This window comes from Bufo bufo, chromosome 6 (genome assembly GCF_905171765.1).
Source record: "Bufo bufo chromosome 6, aBufBuf1.1, whole genome shotgun sequence".
Lineage (NCBI taxonomy): Eukaryota > Metazoa > Chordata > Amphibia > Anura > Bufonidae > Bufo > Bufo bufo.
Window position 1 is genome coordinate 361,262,729 of NC_053394.1, and position 21,423 is coordinate 361,284,151.

General features: G+C 49.8%; 1 protein-coding gene across 3 annotated transcripts in view; it reads right to left on the minus strand.

Annotated features, from left to right (window-relative positions):
* Nucleotides 1–21,423, minus strand: part of RAB37 (RAB37, member RAS oncogene family) — a 51,695-nt gene that overhangs the window by 19,102 nt on the left and 11,170 nt on the right. The window contains exons 1-5 of one of the 3 annotated variants that reach the window (XM_040435722.1): nucleotides 20,991–21,114; nucleotides 10,546–10,656; nucleotides 8,970–9,011; nucleotides 189–255; nucleotides 62–114 (exon numbers count right to left, since the gene is read on the minus strand). In XM_040435722.1, coding sequence (XP_040291656.1) covers nucleotides 62–114; nucleotides 189–255; nucleotides 8,970–9,011; nucleotides 10,546–10,656; nucleotides 20,991–21,083 — 366 coding nt within the window. In that variant the 5' untranslated portion in view covers nucleotides 21,084–21,114. Of the gene's footprint in view, nucleotides 1–61; nucleotides 115–188; nucleotides 256–8,969; nucleotides 9,012–10,545; nucleotides 10,657–20,990; nucleotides 21,115–21,423 lie in introns of those variants that run through there. The other 2 variants (XM_040435721.1, XM_040435723.1) reach the window with 2 other exon arrangements.

Below are 21,423 nucleotides of genomic sequence, written 5' to 3' on the forward strand. Positions count from 1 at the left end.
CAGAGCTAGGACAGGGACAGGGTAGAGACAGGTTGAGTTTTCGGATAATACTGTTACATACACGGACGTTGTCAAAGGACGTCTTGCTTGTGATGTCATACAACAGGAGCAGAGCTGGGGGTAGGAGAGAAAAGTTACCAGCACCAGTTAATGTCTGCATCCTCCATATCATCAGCCGATTCACATACCCTGAGCATCCCTGTAGTAAGCGTGGGTGACACTTCGAAAGCGCTCCTGACCGGCCGTGTCCCAGATCTGCAGGATGAGAAATATGAAATAATAAAACGGTCACTGAATTTTGTATGAAACCCATAGGCAGTCAGTGAGTCGAGGACCAATGATAAGCAGGGTCGCTTGCATGTAGGATGTTTAGAGCTTACCTGCCCGGCAACAAAATGCATTAAACCCAACATTAACTCCAAACCAACCATGTGGTGTACAAGACGTGGTCTTAAAGCATACCTGAGTTTTTTTTTTTTTAAGTTTGCAAAATGGCTGTGATTCATTGTAGAATCATAACTGTGAAGGTCTTTTTTAGGCTTCCCTAGTATCTTCCCTGTTTCAGCTGCACAGCTAGATACATTTCTCTCATAAGCAGGGGATGTCTTCTTTCTGCCAGTACTGTATGCAGTGACCTCACTTCCCACTATATTATTTTCTTCTAGGGAGCTCAGAAAGCTGAGAAGGAGAGGGCGATCAGACTTACAGACACACAGGAGCTCTTCAGAAGCAGTGTAGAAGCAGCTCTATCAGGATCTCAGCTAGCTCTGACACGCCCCCACTTCCTCTCTGCCGTCTCCTGTGTCTGTGTTACCAGGGACGGATCTTACTTGACAACAGACAGTGGACTGCTAGTTAGGTGGACATGAGGCCCCCTAGTGGCCATGACTTTACAGCTTTTTTTTTAGGTGGATGCGTGCAGATTTTCTAAATGAAGTGATTTTGAAATGTGCTAATTAAACCATTCTCTATGAAATTAGCAGTGACTCTTTAAAGCGACCCTCTAGTCAGGTGCTCTTATTGATCTGCACGTCAGAACCTACAGGGGATAAACACCTGCTATTTAATTTCTTCGGATCTTGCTCCTTGGCGGCTTTTTAGCTCAGCATTAGGGCAGGGGCTGTGAGCGGTGACTACGTATAGCTACGGAGTCTATAGGGAGACGGGGGTAGTCGGAAACACACCCCTTCCAAGAAGCAGGGGAAGGGAGCATACAGCCATCCCACAGTGAGCATCAGGCCCGGGATGACGGACACGTCACCACCAAGTGGCGCAAACCTCATGTGGATAACCTGGAAGTACTTCATTTATTTACTACGAACGGTCTTTCACGATCTGCAAATTTAGGGAACGGATCATATATGCAATCAGTCATAGAAACTAATTTAGAGAGGACTTTTAAGGCGGAGTGGCGGCTGAGCATGCACACTTCCACTCCATGCATCTCTATGGGGCTGCTGGAGATAGTCGAGCGCTATCTCCACTGAAATGAATAGAGCGGGACTGCAAACGCTCGACCATCACTCTCTCGATTGTCTCCTTGTAGCATTAACTAGGTAAAGTATTTAGTTGTGGGTACAACATTGGATAGGTCATCAGTATCTGATGGGTGGGGGCCCGACACCCTGTTCTTGAGAAGGCACTGGCACTAGCAGTAGCACCGCGGCCTTCTCCAGCTTTTCCTAAGCAATGTGACGTCACTGTACATCGGCCACGTGACCATGGCGCAGCTCAGCCCCCTCGAAGTGAACGGGGCTGAGCTGCGATACCAAGCACAACCACTATACAATGTGCGGCGCTCTGTAAGGTGAGCCGAGAGAGGGCCGCGGCTTTACTGCGAGCTCCGGTGCTTTCTCAAACAGCTGAGGGCCTGGGTGCTGGACCCCACCGATCAGATAACACATGCTGTTATGTGCATGAGATGTGACGTCGAAATAAGACGCAAAAACGGATATTAGCCAAGTTTACAGGTAACAAGTTGTGGGTCTAGTGCTACTTGCCTCACTCCCTCACCCACCATGTACCTGCACTCTGAACATAGGTGTGAGTGTAAACTGTTTGGGACTACAACAATCCCCAACATGTGCACTTAGGCCTCTTTCACACGGGCGTCATGTTTTTGGCCCGGATAAGATGCGGGTGCGTTGCGGGAAAATGCACGATTTTTCCACGCGAGTGCAAAACACTGTAATGCGTTTTGCACGCGCGTGAGAAAAATCGGCATGTTTGGTACCCAGACCCGAACTTATTCACAGAAGTTCGGGCTTGGGATCGGTGTTGTGTAGATAGTATTATTTTCCCTTATAACATGGTTATAATGGAAAATAATAGCATTCTGAATACAGAATGCAAAGTACAATAGAGCTGGAGGGGTTAAAAAAAATAAAAAATAATTTAACTCACCTTAATCCACTTGATCGCGCAGCCCGACTTCTCTTCTGTCTTCTTCTTTGAGGAAAAGGACCTTTGATGACGTCACTGGGCTCATCACATGATCTTTTACCATGGTGATGGATCATGTGATGGACCATGTGATGAGCGTAGTGATGTCACCACAGGTCCTTTTCCTGTGCACAGCAAAGATGAAGACAGAAGAGAAGCCGGGCTGCGCGAACAAGTGGATTAAGGTGAGTTAAATTATTATTATTTTTTTTAGAATAAATTTTAACCATGTTATAAGGGAAAATAATAATGATCGAGTCCCCATCCTGATAGTCTCCTAGCAAATCGCACCGCATCCGCACTTGCTTGCGATTTTCACGCAGCCCCATTCACTTCTATGGGGCCTGCGTTGTGTGGAAAACGCACAAAGAGGAGCATGCTGCGATTTTCACGCAACACACAAGTGATGCGTGAAAATCACCGCTCATGTGAACAGCCCCATAGAAATGAATGGGTCCGGATTCAGTGCGGGTGCAATGCGTTCACCTCACGCATCGCACCCGCGCGGAAATCTCGCCCGTCTGAAAGAGGCCTTACTCTGCTCCGGGTAGAGTAATGCTTACCACTAATAACAAGTGGCTGGGAGCAGGGGAGACATGTAAATAGGGATGAGCAAAGGAAGCATCTGGCATCTTCTAAGGTACATACTTAGACAATTTATAATCTCAGAAAAAGAATGAACACTCCCTGTGCGTATTATGCTCTGAGGGAGCATTTCCAAAATGCTGCCACCTGCTGGCTAACTGGAAATGTATGCAGTGTTCAGAACCTAGGCTCAGAGGCAGCACCATCACATACACATGATCCCCGATTTATCAAGACCAGCGTCCGCTGCGCTGGTGTTCATAGCGCATGTGCTGCCGGAGGGGGCGTGTAATTTATGACAAGGTGCGGGTCTCCTCCGGCAGTCCACATGCTGGAATGAAACCTACTCCAGCTCGGAGCTGCCATAGACTTCTGTCATTATTTACGCCAGCTTCTTTGTGACATTTTATGCCAAAAAACAGCGTAGGGAAATAATGAATCACCCCCCCCCCCCCCCCCATGGTGTTGTTCTCCCCTCCCCCCACCCCCAGCTCACAATAGACGTCTCTAGTGTGGAAACGTCGTGTACAAGTTGGGAAAATGACGTCAAACATAGAACCCATTAGAATTGATGGGCGCCCACTGCTTTCCATAGCCCAGACACCTTCCATTCATTCATAGAAATAAATCGCTATATCTCTCTCTAGACAGTGGAGTAGGACATTGTGGGGCCTATCTCTGGGGCTATTTGTGAGGGACGATTTTCTATGTAGTGGAGAAGATGCAGGTGCTTGAGGAGCTGCTGTCCACCCACAGAAGAGATGTAAATGTGTGGTATGACCCCTTTATGTTATGGAGGTGCCCCCCACCAGCTTGTCCTAATGGTGCATATACCAAGATGTTCTGTACAGCAAACCATTCTCGTTATCTAAGGCTAGTTTCACATCTGCGGCTGTGCTCTACGGCAGAGAGTTCTCTGGGTCCGGCAATGCCGGATAGTGCCGCCAGACCCCACTGACTATAACTAATAGATCTGGCCGCTCGCCGGCAAACACACCACTGCATGCCGCGGACGATTCTCGGCATTATCTGCCGGGACAGTCGGCCATAGATGTGAATCTAGCTTATATCTGCCTATCATGCCATTGCAGCAACCCGTGAGGAGCATGAGTGGAGGATGGGAGTGGTAGTGGCTGTAACGATATGATGTGTCACAGTGGTATCCCTCAGGCTGTTGCCTCCTGGGACCAGTGGAACTAATGGAGGGTACACCCATTCCTTCCTCCCTGAGGGTACGCCCCGGTGCTGGTGTTTCCTGCCTGATGGTAGTTGGAGTACCCGTGATGTTAACTGTCCACATGGGCGCAAGGCAGGGCATGTAGTGCAATGGCCGGAGTACGGTGTAGTAGGAGTCAGGCCAGCGTTAGAAGAATAAAAGTCTCTCTTTACTGAAGTGCAAAGTAGGAGTAGTAGTACATCTAATTATATCAAAATACAGTTCCAATTGTTCACAGTGGAATTCTCTCCCAGATAGATAGCAGGATATGGAGGCTGGAAAACAGCTTCTGACTGTAATCTGGCAATTATGGCTGTAGTGTCCGCTGAGGGATATCTGTCTTTAGAGGCATGTCTGCCCAGGACGTGGTTAGGTGTGAAGGGTGTCTTAACTGTAGTCCCTCACGAGCAGCAAAGTGGTTAGCTGTAGTGGCAGATTACCTTGCCGATTCCTACGCTTGGCCATGCAGATTCTGAGTTCTTCTTTCTTTCCTGCTGTAGCAGTAGCATTAGCTTTCACAGAGATCGGTTAGTCTCCGGATTCTGAGACCTAAGGAGAAGGAACATATGGACTTGCTTCCTCTCTCCTCGTTATCTACTAGTCTACTCGCTATCTCTAGTCAGGAAGTAGGACCAGCCCACTCTTGAAATGGGTGGAACAGGGTGATTAACCCTGTCCCTGCCAACCGTACCAGGCCATGCTGGGCGTACATAACATTATGTTACAAAACATTTGCAGTTACCGCCTACTCTGGGTTACTGCACTATGGACTAAAGGGTATTTCCTATAAGGGCATATGGATGACATACAGGGGGCATAGGGGACAGAAACCCTCTCTATGAGTCAATAGAAAGAGCTGCACTGCAAGAATGGCTCCCACTCTGGGGGACCCAGAAGGCCCATGATCCAGATGCAGCTCCCTCTGCAGAAAATAGCTCATCATAGAAGCTTAAAGGGGCTCTCGAGGATTTTCATATTGATGGCCCATCCCCAGGATCAGCTGTATGAAGAGGCCACGGCACTCTGTGAGAGCTCAGGCCTTTTCCTAGGTCAGTGATGTCACAGTCATGGGTCACGTGGCCTAGACACCGCTCAGCCCTATTGAAGTGAATGGGCCTGGGCGCAGTACCAAGCACAACCACTATCAACTAGATGGTGCTGTACTTGGTAAGCTGCGAGAAGTCCACAAGGAGAATCTGATCTCATAACACTGCGTTGTGCCTGTCCTCTATTATTCCTCCTACAAATATATGACTAATGCTAGTTTCACATTTGCACACAGCTCTCCAGGCTGCTGATCCGGCATAAAACAGCCTGCCAGGGTTCTCCGGATCTGACAATGCTGGAAGGCCTGCCTGCCCCACTGACTACAATGGGGTTCGGCGGAGATCTGACCTCTACCCGGCAAATATGGCGGGATTTGGACAGAAAAAAAAAAAACACTGCATGCAACGGATTTTGGCGGGCTAATGAACAGCCTGAAGGATAGCTTTGCCGCAAATATGAAAGTAGCCTTCACTGGCAACTGGGTGTTGCTATTCCCCTTGTCAAAGCAGTGTGTCCTACATAGCCAGGAATGATTAGATCGTTTCAGACTGTGTGGACACCCCCCCAACTGGTAACACCCAGTCATCAACTTGTTCATTAATTTCTAGGAGTAAGAAGAGAGGAACAACACCACATAGAGTTCTAAGAATAGAATTGTTAATACATAGGGAATTTCAGTACTTACTGAAACAGACATGTCGGAGTAATTTCTAACACAATGTATAGCAGCAAGTTTTTTTTTATCAAGCCCCTGAGGAAGCTGTTGTGTCACTGTGTACTCCCTACCCAGGTGACATACAGGGATGGCCCTTAGGCCTCTTTTACACGAATGTAAGGGCTCCGTGCCCGTGCTGCGGACTGCATACGGCGGTTCCGCAATATATGGGTTACCAGCCGTGTGCATTCCACATCACAGATGCGGACCCATTCACTTGAATGGATCCGCTAATCCGGAGATGCTGTGCGGAACGGAATGGAATCACTACGGAGTGCTTCTGTGGTGTGCCGTTCAAAGATAGAACTTGCTCTATCTTTTTGAGATCCGCATGCGGCTGCCCCACGGATGGTGCCCGTGCATTGCGGACCGCAATTTGCGGTCCACAGCACGGGCACGGAGCCCTTACGTTTGTGGGCAAGAGGCCTTATAAAGCAGTTTTCTTAAATAAAAAAATAAAAATAAAATAAAAAAACCATTAAAAACAGAAGCTTCACTCACCTCCATCGATACTCCACCTCTGCTATTCCGGACCCCACAGCTCTCTAATTGACACAACGCTTGAAGTGGCAGAAATGTCACTGGCTGAGGCAGGTCACCGCTATGGATGAGTGGAGAGCAATGGGGACTGGAGCAGCGTCAGATCGGCAGCGCCAGGAGAACTGGAGGGGTGAGTAATGCTTCTTTTTATATTTAGATTTGATTTTCTGGGCTATTTTTTTTTTCTTTCCAGAAAGACGAGTCTTCACGGAAAATCCCTTTAAATCCCCATAGCCCAATTAAACAAGTTGCTCTTTTGCTGTATGTACTCTACGCACGGTGTGGTTAGTCATATGATATGCAGGGTGATGCAAGATATACATATCACTACTGCAAAACTAAAACTTCCTCAACTTTTTGAACTTTTTGTAACCTGTCTTCTCGTGACTGCAGGAGCTGTAGTGCTGCTGCAGACATCAGGGGTGAGCTTAGTGCCTCGGACTGCAGTTCCATAAAGAGTCAGTTTTTGGCACAACGGGGGGGGGGGGGGGGGGGGGGGGGGGGGGGGGGGGGGGGGGGGGGGGGGGTAATTTACTAAGTGTGACACTTTTTGACGTAAAAAAAGCCGCAACGCCCCATTTTGCAACGTCCATGCGGCAATATTTTGTGGCACAGGTGTTTTTGTGCCGTCCTCGTCACTCAGTGGAGGGGCCCAGGACTTTGGCCCTGACAAATTTACCATCTTTTACTCTTGGAAACAGCTGTAAAAACAAAAGGAGTGAAAACTAAAAGCCGGGTAGTTTTCATTCCAGGCGCACGCACGCCTCGTCTTAAATTAGACGAATCCTCCAGCAACGTTGAGGGGAAACAAATACTGGCGTAAAACGCCGGTCTTTGTAAATGACCCCCAGTGTGCAGGGGTCAACGGGTTTGCATGAGATTTGCATTCTCTTCCTGTTTTCCTTTCAGACATTCTCCATACATAGTTATCAAGTGTAACAAATACCCTCACCGCGTACCTGTACGTGACAGGGACATATACCTATGGGAGTATATTAAGTGGACGCGACCCTTCCAGGCATGGACTCCACAAGACCTCTGAAGGAGTCCTGTAGGATCTGGCACCAAGACGTTCATCAGCAGATGCAGCCTCCCTGGGTCAGAGGCCAGGGAGGACAAGTCATCACCTTGAATTCCTGAACAGTTTTTGCAGGGCGGCCGGGGCATTATCTTGCTGAAGGAGGGCTCTGCCATTAAGAAATACCGCTGCCATGAAGGGGGGTACTTGAATGTACTATGTTTAGGTAGCTGGCACATGGCACATCCGCATGAAGGCCAGGACCCAAGGTTTCTCAGGTAAACACTGCCCAGAACACCACCCTTCCTTCTTCCCATAATGCCTCCTGGTGCCAGCTCTTCCCCAGGTAAGTGACGTACAGGCACCCAGCCGTCCACATGATGTAAAAGAAAACGTGATTCAGCAGACCAGGCCACCTTCTTCCATTACTTAGGCCAGTGACGTCACGTTCATCAGCCACATAGCCTAGGCCTGTGATGGCTAACCTCCGGCACTCCAGCTGTGCTAAAACTACAACTCCCAAGATGCACACTTGCTTGGCTGTTCTCAGAACTCCATAGAAATGAATGGAGCATGCTGGGAGTCGCAGTTTCACCACAGCTGGAGTACCAGAGGTTAGCCATCACAGGCCTAGGCGCAGCTCTGTTCCTTTCAAATGAATGAGGTTGAGCTGCGATACCAAGCACGGCCACTATACAATGGACGGCGCTGTGCTTGGGGCTCACCAGTGCTCCGGTAAGTGCTGTGGCTCCCTCAAATAGCTGATCGTCAGGGTTGACAGGAGTCGGACCCTCGCCAATCTTATATTGATGGCCTATCCTGAGAATAGGCCATCAACATGAAAGTCCTGAAGAACCCCTTTAAAGGATTGTATGATATTAGAAAAACACGACTGCTTCCTTCTACAAACAGTTCCTCCCCTTGTTCAATGGTCATGGCTGGAATTGCAGCTCAGGCCTTGAATGTGGAGTACTGATACATCATGATCCTCGCCTCCTCATGCTTCAGAGCTTTGTCTTTAGCTGTAGTAGAATTTGAAAAACATGGCTGCTTTCTTTACAATACAGCACCACACTTCATCAACAGGCCGTGTGTGGTACTGCAGCTAAACCCCAATCACGTCAACATCGTGCAGCAATACCAGACCCAATCCATGGACAGGCGAAGAAAGCAGCCGTGCAATTCCCCAATATATTTCCAATAGTCATTCTCTCTATGATTAAAAGCACTAAAGCCGGGGAAAAGTGCCGACTTTGTGGTCATTATGCTGGTATCGTCTTATATGCTTTAAGGCTTGGGACCTCAGTTATCACCCCTGGAATCACAGAAGGCACATGCAAGGTTGCTCCTGTTGTCACGGTTCTTGGAGACACGGTTATGTGCGGAGAAGATGTATCATTCCTTACCTGTAACTTCACCTTCAGTCCATCCACAGTGACCACCTTATTCTGCAGAGAAGAGAGAGGAGGAGAGTGAGGACCGAATAGGCGGCATTTAACCAGCGTGAAAAACGTAGAAGGAGATTTCCAATACTTGGATACCGGTGACCTATGCTCAAGACCAGCATCAGTAACGTCAGTATCAGATCAGGGGTCCGACAGCAGCAGGTCTAGGTGCAGCGCAAGTGCAAGGATTAGTGGACGCTAATGCAAGTGTAATAGCACCCTTAAAGGGGTTGTCCAAGCTTTTTCATATTGATGACCTATCCTCAGGATAGGTCATCAATATCATATTGGCGGGGGTCCGACACCTGGCACCCCCGCCGATCAGCTGTATGGGGAGGCGGTGCACATGTGCCGTCTCCCTTCTCTCTTCCTGCTTTCCGTTGTATGTCTAGGGGACAGCAGCAGCAGACAGGAAGAGAGAAGGGAGACTGCACATGCGCACTGCGCCCGCTGTCTTCTCAAACAGCTGATTGATGCTGACCATACCCCCACCCCCGTCCCTCTCCATCTAGGTGGAGAACGAATGGTGGCTGCACATGTGTGTAGTGCTGACCATAACCCTGTCCCTCTCCATCCAGGAAGAGAATGAATGAAGAGGTGTGTAAATGTGCATGGTGTTCACCATACCCCCGTCCCTCTTCATCCAGGTGGAGAATGAATGGAGAGGTGGCTGCCCCTGTGCCTGGTGCTGACCATACCCCTATCCCTCTCCATCCAGGTGGAGAATGAATGGAGAGGTGGCTGCCCCTGTGCCTGGTGCTGACCATACCCCCGTCCCTCTCCATCCAGGTGGAGAATGAATGGAGACGTGGCTGCCCCTGTGCCTGGTGCTGACCATACCCCCGTCCCTCTCTATCCAGGTGGAGAAGGAATGGAGACGTGGCTGCACCTGTGCCTGGTGCTGACCATACCCCCGTCCCTCTCTATCCAGGTGGAGAATGAATGGAGAGGTGGCTGCACGTGTGCCTGGTGCTGACCATACCCCCGTCCCTCTCCATCCAGGTGGAGAATGAATGGAGACGTGGCTGCCCCTGTGCCTGGTGCTGACCATAACCCGACCACATGTCTGGAACCCACATGTCTAAGCTAGGAAGACCCCTTGAAGCCCGGCTGTCTCCAGAAAGCAGAATTCAGCAGAATACAAGGTGAAGATAAGCGGGCGCATCCTTCGAGGTGATTAGATCCTATTTCTGTATGATGAGAAAATGAACTGTGACAAAGTGCGTGGGATCCGCCGGATGCTCTCCATCTCCAGCCGTCATTATAACGCTCTAATTACAGGACGGTAAATGCACGGAGCAAATCATCAAAGGTGACACAGACAGAAGAGCAAAAGCTGGAGGAAACTCGCATTGTACTAAAGGTCACCAAAGAGTTAAAAATACAGAATAAGATGCTAGAGAACAGAAGAAGCCGGAAAGGATGGTGTCCGGACGTAGACGAAAATAGGAAAGGCACAAGAATGAGACTACACTGAAGGCAAGACGAGACCGCCAGAAAGCAGATTAAGAGATGCTGCTCGAGGGGGAACTCTCACCCGAAAATCAATGCCCACAGTTGCCAGGAAGGTGCCTGAGAGGAATGCCCCGTCTTTAAACTGGATGAGAAAACACGTCTTTCCAACACCAGAATCTCCTAGCAGCATGACCTGTGAGAGTAAATACCCGTTACCATGCCATGTATACCACCATGTGACCTCACTGCATTAACGTGGACCTACCATTCACATGCCGAAAAACTATTGATGCTGGCGTAGTTTTTCGTTTACATTTACGCCAGGTGTAATTGTTAGTAAATTTGCCGGGACTGGAGCCCTGGCACAGCCCCGACATTCCCCCATCATGCCCAACTGGCAGACACCGTGTAAAACCGGGTTTGCGGCTAAAGCCCGTTTATCACTTGTGTTGTTTTCCGGTAATGAGATCCGGCGGAGGATCTCAAAACTGGAAAAAATCTGTTCCGCTTAGTTAGCATTCTGTCAGCACAAAACCGCTGCGGTGTTGTGTCCGGTCATCGACACGGAAGAAACCGGTTCCATCACTAAAAACAATGTAAGTCAATGGTGACGGTTTTGTTTTTTAGGAGCCTAAAAAAACGGATATGTCCTCCATTGACTTTCAATATATTTAGTGACGGATCCGGTTTGTTCCATTTTGATTTCACATAACCGCATCCAAACGGAACGGATGTGTCCTGATGTGCAAAACCAAAACGGATCCGTTTAATCCTGGTTTTGAGATCCTCTGCTGGATCTCAATACTGGAATTAACAACTCAAGTGTGAAACGGGCCTACATATTGCCACATGGACGGTTAAAAAAGGGGACTGGCAACCATTTTACACCTTAGTAAATGAGCCCCATAGTGCAGAGAATCCATTTATTACATTATGGGGTAGATTTATCAAAACTGGTGCAAAGTAGAACTGGCTAAGTTGCCCATAGCAACCAATCAGATTCCTCCTTTCATTTTTCAGAGCTCCTTTTGAAAATGAAAGGTGGAATCTGATTGGTTGCTATGGGCAACTAAGCCAGTTTTCCATTACACCACTTATGATAAATCTCCCCCTATGGGTCCGTGAAAAACACGGATGAAACATGGATGCCATCCGTGTTTCATCCATGTTCCACGTAGGGTTGCACTGGGTATCAAATATTCAATACCCAATTGATACTTTTCCACCCGGATCGACCCGATACCAGGATTTGCTATTTTCCGATACTAGGCTGCACATACCCGGCACCCGACCTCAATGACAGGGCACATCAATGCACCGAAACTGGACAACTAACCCCCCAGGTGCCGCACCTGAGGGGTTAATTGACGCGGATCGCCCTGTCATTGAGGCCGGGTGCTGGGTATGTGATACGGCTGGCACCCGCTGCCTACATTTGTATTTAGGGGTAAATTACAATCATTGGTGGCGCAGTGCCCCCCCCCCCCCCCCCCCCAGTATTATAACTACGGATGAGCGATTTGAATAAAACTTTGTTCTAATACTGTACGGTGCAGGAGCTCCGTACAGTATTAGAATGTATTGGCTCCAATGAGCCAAAGTTATTGCTCCTGCCCCGTACAGTAGAACAAAGTTTTATGCAAATCGACTTGGGATGTTTCATCCGAAGTTGATTCGCTCATCCCTAATTATAAACAGTATTATAATCATTGGTGGCCACAGGGGCCCTCCCCCTCCTCATTGTTATATTCACTGGTGGCAGCTTCCGATCGAAGCGCCAGCAGTAAAATGGCGGGACTCCGATCGGTGACCATGGCAGCCAGGACGCTGCTGAAGCCTTCCATGGTAACCTCCCTGCTGCTGTGTGCACAAATCACAGAGCAGCAGGGAGAGTGTGAAGTCCTATTCACCCTGATAGAGCTCTATTACAGTAAATAAGACAAGGGTTCTAGCCTCTAAGGGGGCTAATAGTTATTAAAGAAAAAGTAAAAAAATTAAATAAAATGAAAAGTTTAAATCACCCCCTTTCCCAATTTTACATATAGGAATATAAACACAATAAAAAAATTAATATATTAGGTATCGCCACGCCTGAAAAAGTCAGAATTATTAAAATATTAAAAAATATCTCCTATGCGGTGAACAGAAAAAAAAAAAACACATGCGAGCCGGACATTCCATAAAATGAGGAATGGGTTTGTGTTTTATTTTTTTTCTTGTGGTATTAAATAGTATCGAGTATCGCAATACTTTTTTATGGTATTGAAATTGAATAAAAATTTTGGTATTGTGACAACCCTACTTCTACGGACCATTAGGGCTCATGCACACGAGTGTTGTGGCCCGGAGCCCGTATTGCGGCCTGCAAACATCGGGTCTGTAATATACGGGCACCGGCCGTGTGTGCTCTTTATCACGGATGCGGACCCATTCACTCGAATGGCTCCGCAATCCGGGAGATACGGTGCAGTGCGGAACGAAGGCACGGATGGGAAGACTACTTTCAAGAGAATGGGTTCGCATACGGCAGGGACATGGTTGGTACCCGTGCACTGTGGGGTACCGCAATTTGCGGTCCGCAGCAAGGCACCGGCCAACAATGGTCGTATACATGAGTCCTTAGGAACAGATGCTATGAAAATTCATTTTCAGCTGTGCAGTGTCCGTGAAACACAGATGACACGCGCGATTTCCATTTTGCCTCCGTGAAGATGTCTGAGATGGATCCGTGTTGGGTCCGCGTGTAGTGTTGAGCGAACTTGTGTTTTAAGTTCGGCGTCGGGTTATCGAACTATCCCGTTATGGATTCTAAATTCCGTTATGGTCCGTGGTAGCGGAATCCATAACGGGATACTTCGATAACCCGAACTTTAGACGCCAAACTTAAAACACAAGTTCGCTCAACACTACACGCGGACCCAACACGGATCCATCACGGAGGCAAAACGGAAATCACGGATTTCATCACGGACACAGAGGTGTGAATGAGGCTTTAGTCGCGGTTATTTTCATAGCTTTATTCCTGACTGCTGAGCGCACAAACAGTGACCTGCAAATCACACACAGGAGTGTTCCACCCCTCCCTGATGGAAAACACACACCTGAAACTGTACACCTCACACCTGCCACGTCCCCAAACATCCACACACACAGCAGGTGAGAGGGCAGACGACACTGCCGCTCAGTCCTTGTCACCACTCAGCGCCACCCTCTGGGGGGTTCCAAGACAACACAACGCATAAGGCCAAGTTCACATCACCGTTTATTTTTCCGTTCTTCTGATCAGTCAGAAAAACAGAAAAGAAAAACAGATTCTGCATCAGTTATGCACATTTTGCATGCGTTTAAGGCTACTTTCACACTAGCGTTTAAGTTTTCCGGTATTGAGATCCGTCATAGGGTCTCAATACCGGAAAAAAACACTTCAGTTTTGTCCCCATTCATTGTCAATGGGGACAAAACTGAACTGAACAGAACGGAGTGCTCCAGAATGCATTCCGTTCCGTTTAGATGCGTTCCCAGACCGGAGAGCAAACCGCAGCATGTTGTAGTTTGCTATTCGTCCTGGGATGCGGAGCAAGACGGATCCGGCATGACCAACAATGCAAGTCAATGGGGACGGATCCGTTTTCTCTGCCACAATAGAAAACTGATCCGTCCCCCATTGACTTTCAAGGGATTCATGACAGATCCGTCTTGGGTATGTTAAAGATAATACAACCGGATCCGTTCATAACGGATGCAGACCGTTGTATTATCAGTAACGGAAGCGTTTTTGCTGGACCCCGTCGGATGCAGCAAAAACTCTAGTGTGAAAGTCGCCTTAGCCATTTCCATCTGAAATCCGTTATTTTAGACGGAAAAAAAAAGTCATGCGCGCAGGCCTAAGATGGATCAACAGCATGTCTGTTTTTCGATCTACAAGGGCGAGTCCGCATTCGCGTTATAAACTCCGTTATAGGGTTTCGTTATAACAGAGCTATAACGAAATTTTAGGACGGAATGCAAAACGCAAACTTTCATGAGGCATTCCGTTTTGCTCCGTCTTAATACAGGTCTGAAGTCGACGGAACATTTTTTTTGAATAACGGAAAAAAACTGAACCGTTATATGTGCCCATAGACATGTATTAGGATGGAGTAAAACGGAACGCCTCTTAAAGGTTTCCGTTTTGCATTCCGTCCTAGAATTCCGTTATAACGGAACGATATAAGGGAATTTATAATGCGAAACCGCCCTTAGCTATCTGACACGCTTGGCATAGCCCATATAGGAAACGGCAACATCAGCTTCTAACACTCTGCAAAACTTCACCCCTTTTATGTAAAAAATTCAATAAAATATCATGTATGAAAGAGGTGTTAGGAGCTCCAGTGCGAAACGAGGTCAAACTTTGCTGCAAAATATAATTATAAATAAATTAATAGAATATAATTATACAATGTCAAATGTGACCAAAAATATCATTTGGCTCCTACATTTTAAACTGATTCTGTCGGTGTGGAGCCCTGCTGTATAGACGTAAATTTAGAACACAACATTCTAGCTTCTTGCAGCTGCCACTAGGGGGAGCTCACTGCAGACTGCTATTATTGATTTGAGTGTAGAACAGTGTGCAGTTCTAGCGCTTGGACTCCCTCTAGTGGTGGCTGCAGGCAAGCAGAATGAGGACATTTTTGTGACAGTAGATAAGGAGGTTGTCAGGCACCCAGAACGTCCTGCAAATCCACCTTACTTCGACATAGAAGAAAGTCTGTAACATGCCTACTGAGCGGATCGGCCACTTGGGAATCCAATGACGCGATTCCCTCGTCTGAAAATCCAGCTCTCGCCAATATGGCATCCTTTATCAGGTTTCCAGCCTGGGCTATGGAGGTTACATCAATTCCATTGTGGATGGGACCAGGACTATTTGCCTCCCGGCGCATGCGCAGATTCAGGAGTCTGCGCATGCGCCACAGAGAGGGATAGTTCTACCTCATCCAAAGTGGAAGTGACGTCCCCTTCATAGCTTAGGAAAGCTGGTAAAGGACGTGATGTTGGCGGAAGCAGGAGTTTCGGAAGAGGAGCGTTAAGTGACCAGGTCCCCGAGCGGCCGATCCACGCGACTTCAGGGCGGTAAGTCTTTCTTCTTCAAGGTTGGTTTGTGTGACCTGCAAAACCCCTTGAAGCGAACCTGAGAGGTGATTTCTAAGGGCAGGATATGATAGACGGGGGGCAGCAGAGCTCTGCGAAATATTGGTCTGTATGATTAGGAGGATTTTTGGAGCTGGAGTAAAAACGAGGGTAAATCCTGACAGGACTCTTAGGAGAGACAGTGAGAGTCCTGCTAACCCCGCCCACACAGGATGATTGACAGCCTTCTGTGTCCTCGCCTCGCAGGGACAACGCTCAATAATCCTGTGTGGGCAGGGTCAGCAGGACTCTCACAGGAGTCCTGTCAGGATTTAGGGCACAAGGGGCGGATGTCACCATGGATCTCACCCCTCACATTAAAAGGAGTGAAAATGTGAAATTAATTTACGTGCTGCAGAGTTTATAAATCACTTGCCCCCCGGTTCTGCACCCTACGATTGGGTGTTAGGTGGCCAACTGGAGAGCAGAGGATGGCCTCTTCCTTCTGCTTAACCGCTCAGGTGCTGCAGCCGCTATTGACTGAGACGATAAATGACCAGGATCAGAATTATCTCTGATCGCAGACGTTGCAGGTGGGTGTCACTTGTGCGACACAGCTGGCACCAGGCGCCCCGTGAGCATGTATCTAGGGTTGTCACGATACCGGTATTTAGAGATTCATACGGACACCAGTCGTGTAGTATCACGATTTTCAACACCGAAATGATACTTTGCAAAAAACAAAACATTTTAAAAAAAACACACGCCTGTCTCACCAATAAAATTGTGCGTCAATTAAAAAAAAATCGGATTCGAAAGCCGCACAGCCATCAGATTGTGATCGACATGTGCTGCACCCTTTAGGAAATGGCAGTTGGATGTGGGGTTGGAGTACCGCCACCAGCTTGAGCGTCTTCTAAATTGGAGTACCATCAAACAACCAGTGGACCACATCATAAAGTCTCATTATTCTGACCACTTCCTACTTTCGACGTCAGCAGTGTGTAGGCCATGAAGGAAGGCCTGTGTGCTGAGGTGGCTCGGTGGGTATACAAGGTGTGTGATAGTCTGCCTGCACACATAACCCTCGTTTTTGTCATGGGTAATAGGGCGATTTATTAGAGTTGCAAAAATACCGCAGAGGGTGGCGGTATTTCTGAAACTGCACAGTGTGAAATGTTCTCGAGCTGCTGTGGTGAAAGTGTATGGTGAGTGGAGAAACGTGAAAACTGCGAAGCACCACGCGCCATTGATGTGAGGTGACCGTTGGCTCCAAAAGTGCGCGAGAGCAGACCAACATGCTATAGTGGAGTAGGTCACCTCCAAAATGAACCAGGGGGCTACCAGACGTGTATCTAACACAAGAGTTGCCCTACTGTCTATGGGGCTCCAGAGCAGACAGATGGTCACTGCCCCTCTGCTAAAGAAGTTGCATTGGCAGAAAAAACTTCAATTTTCATGGCAGTATCGAAATTGGACCTCCACTGATTGGTAAAGGGTTGTCTTCTCCAATGAGTCACGTTTTCTGCTTTGTGGAACGGATGGACGTTGGCGTGTTAGGCGAGAAACAGAAGAAACACCCTGCACCAATTTCTGGAAGAACACAAGCTGGTGGTGGCAGCGTTATGGTCTGGGGAATGTTGGTGGCATTCTCTGGGTCCACTCATCCACGTGGAAGGCACTCTATCTCCACCGATTTGGGTACGAATCCATCCTTGCAAATCACATAGACCCATACATGCTGATGGTCTTCCTTGGGGCGGATGGGATCTTCCAGCAAGACACTGCAACATGTTGCAAATGCAGGTTTGAACATGAGAGGTGTCTGGCAGCAGCTTATCCCCTCTCCATCTAGAGAACATCTGCATGCCGGGGGGATAGCCCTAGACGCTAAAGAGATATAGCCCCCCCTGCCTTTTATATAGACCACAGATCAGATGCCCCCATCTATACAGACCTCAGACCCCTATCAATACAGACCCAATAACAGAACCCCCATCTATACAGACTCCAGACCAGACCCGCCCATCTATATAGACCGCAGAGCCAACCAATACCACCCCCTCTATATAGATCTCAGACCACAGCCCCCATCTATACAGTCCCCAGACCATACTCCTGTTTATACAGACCCCATCTATATACTCCAAACCAGAACCCCCATCTATACAGACCCCCAGACCAGACCAATCCTACACCCTCTATATAGACCTCAGACCACAGCCCCATCAATAGACTCCAAACCAAAATCCTCATCTATACAGGCCCCATACAAGACCCCCATCGATAGACCCCAAAAAAGAAACCCCATCTATACAGACCATCTATACAGACCCCTATTCATACAGACCCCATCTATAAAGACCCCAAAACAGAACCCCCATCTATACAGACCAGACCCCCCCATCTATACAGACCCTAGACCAGACCCCCCATCTATACAGACCAGACCCCCCCCCATCTATACAGACCCTAGAACAGACCCCCCCCCCATCTATACAGACCCCTATTCATACAGACCCCATCTATAAAGACCCCAAAACAGAACCCCCATCTATACAGACCAGACCCCCCCATCTATACAGACCCTAGACCAGACCCCCCCATCTATACAGACCAGACCCCCCCCATCTATACAGACCCTAGAACAGACCCCCCCCATCTATACAGACCCCAGACCAGACCCCCCCATCTATACAGACCCCAGACCAGACCCCCCCCATCTATACAGACCCCAGACCAGACCCCCCCCCCCATCTATACAGACCCCAGACCAGACCCCCCCCCCATCTATACAGACCCCAGACCAGACCCCCCCCCCCATCTATACAGACCCCAGACCAGACCCCCCCCCCATCTATACAGACCCCAGACCAGACCCCCCCCCCCCATCTATACAGACCCCAGACCAGACCCCCCCCCATCTATACAGACCCCAGACCAGACCCCCCCCCCATCTATACAGACCCCAGACCAGACCCCCCCCCCATCTATACAGACCCCAGACCAGACCCCCCCCATCTATACAGACCCCAGACCAGACCCCCCCCCATCTATACAGACCAGACCCCCCCATCTATACAGACTAGACCCCCCCCCATCTATACAGACCAGACCCCCCCCCCATCTATACAGACCAGACCCCCCTCCATCTATACAGACCAGACCCCCCCCCCCATCTATACAGACCCCAGACCAGACCCCCCCCATCTATACAGACCCCAGACCAGCCCCCCCCCCATCTATACAGACCAGACCCCCCCATCTATACAGACTAGACCCCCCCCCATCTATACAGACCAGACCCCCCCCCCCATCTATACAGACCAGACCCCCCCCCATCTATACAGACCCCAGACCAGACCCCCCCCATCTATACAGACCCCAGACCAGACCCCCCCCATCTATACAGACCAGACCCCCCCATCTATACAGACTAGACCCCCCCCCATCTATACAGACCAGACCCCCCCCATCTATACAGACCAGACCCCCCCCCCATCTATACAGACCAGACCCCCCTCCATCTATACAGACCAGACCCCCCCCCCCATCTATACAGACCCCAGACCAGACCCCCCCCATCTATACAGACCCCAGACCAGACCCCCCCCCATCTATACAGACCAGCCCCCCCCATCTATACAGACTAGCCCCCCCCCCATCTATACAGACCAGACCCCCCCCCCATCTATACAGACCAGACCCCCCCCCCATCTATACAGACCCCAGACCAGCCCCCCCCCATCTATACAGACCCCAGACCAGACCCCCCCCATCTATACAGACCAGACCCCCCCATCTATACAGACTAGACCCCCCCCCCATCTATACAGACCAGACCCCCCCCATCTATACAGACCAGACCCCCCCCCCATCTATACAGACCAGACCCCCCCCCATCTATACAGACCAGACCCCCCCCCATCTATACAGACCAGACCCCCCCCCCATCTATACAGACCAGACCCCCCTCCATCTATACAGACCAGACCCCCCTCCATCTATACAGACCAGACCCCCCCCCCCATCTATACAGACCCCAGACCAGACCCCCCCCATCTATACAGACCCCAGACCAGACCCCCCCCCATCTATACAGACCAGACCCCCCCATCTATACAGACTAGACCCCCCCCCATCTATACAGACCAGACCCCCCCCCCATCTATACAGACCAGACCCCCCCCCCATCTATACAGACCCCAGACCAGACCCCCCCCATCTATACAGACCCCAGACCAGACCCCCCCCATCTATACAGACCAGACCCCCCCATCTATACAGACTAGACCCCCCCCCCATCTATACAGACCAGACCCCCCCCATCTATACAGACCAGACCCCCCCCCCATCTATACAGACCAGACCCCCCTCCATCTATACAGACCAGACCCCCCCCCATCTATACAGACCAGACCCCCCCCCCATCTATACAGACCCCAGACCAGACCCCCCCCACTAAACAGACCCCAGACCAGACCCCCCCCCACTAAACAGACCCCAGACCAGACCCCCCCCCCCCCCATCTATACAGACCAGACCCCCCCCCCCATCTATACAGACCAGACCCCCCCCCCCATCTATACAGACCAGCCCCCCCCCCCCATCTATACAGACCAGACCCCCCTCCATCTATACAGACCAGACCCCCCTCCATCTATACAGACCAGACCCCCCTCCATCTATACAGACCCCAGACATGGGCAGATTGGGAACTTAAAAGTGGACTTGGAAAAAAAAAAGTGGCCCCATAGGGGAGTCCAAATTGACACAAGATGGGGCAAGACAAGTAGGCAGGGACAACAGAAGTAGGCGGGGCCTGCAGTACTATACCGCCCCAGCAGAGCCTAATACCACAGTGCCGCACATAGTACCGTAACCACAGCAGTATTCAGCTGTATCACTGTCCTGAGTTCGGGAGGACAGCAGCAACCACCGGCCAGGTGTAGAAGGGTCTGACGTTTTTTTTTAGTTTTTTTTACTGAACATGCTTTTAAATAACAAATCCCCATTGTAGTGTGGACCGCACCAAGCTTCACTGATCAGTGCACGCTCGGGTTGTCATCCTTTAAGGGTTGTTGCTTAGCAACACAAGCCACAGCAGGCAGGTGAGACCCAGATGTATACACTGGCTACAGCACCCACAGCTGGCAGTCCTACCTGCCGCCCCAGCATGACAGCTGTACCGGGGGGAGGGGCGGCAGTGGACAGGACACCAGGGGGTGACACATGACTGCCGCTCCTCACGTGACCGCCAAAAGATAAGAAGTGGCCGAACCGCAACATCCGTCTCACGATTAACCCCCACTCTGCCGGTCCACACCAGTAGCCATAGACAAGCCGTCCCCGGTCACAGCCATCACCGACCCCCAGACCACAAACAGGTAGATAAGTACATGCATACGGCACCTTGTACGTCAGGTCGTAGATGGAGCTCTGGTAGCGGCTCATTTTCGGGCGGGTGAGCGGAGCGGACAACTCGCCGTTCAGCATCTCGGACATCTTACCGGGTGACAGCCAAACACGAACCAGGAACTGGGCGGAGACTGCGCCCGTACTCCAATAGAGTGGGCGTGGTGTCAGGAGACGGCGCCCGCCTCCTTGGTATGCTCCGCCCACAATCTTACCACTAGTCGCTTGTTGCTTTACCATGCCCCGCCCGCTTTATAATTAGGCCCCGCCCATTAGGCGCTTCTCCGCGAGAGGCTCCGCCTCCTGTGTGTATCCGGCCACCTGCGGTCAGCTCACCTGTACGGCTGAGAGCAACGCAGGCGCTGCCACAGGGAATGTTCAGACGGTGCGGTTTTACCGCGGTTCCTTAAGTAACATAGCTGAAGCTTAT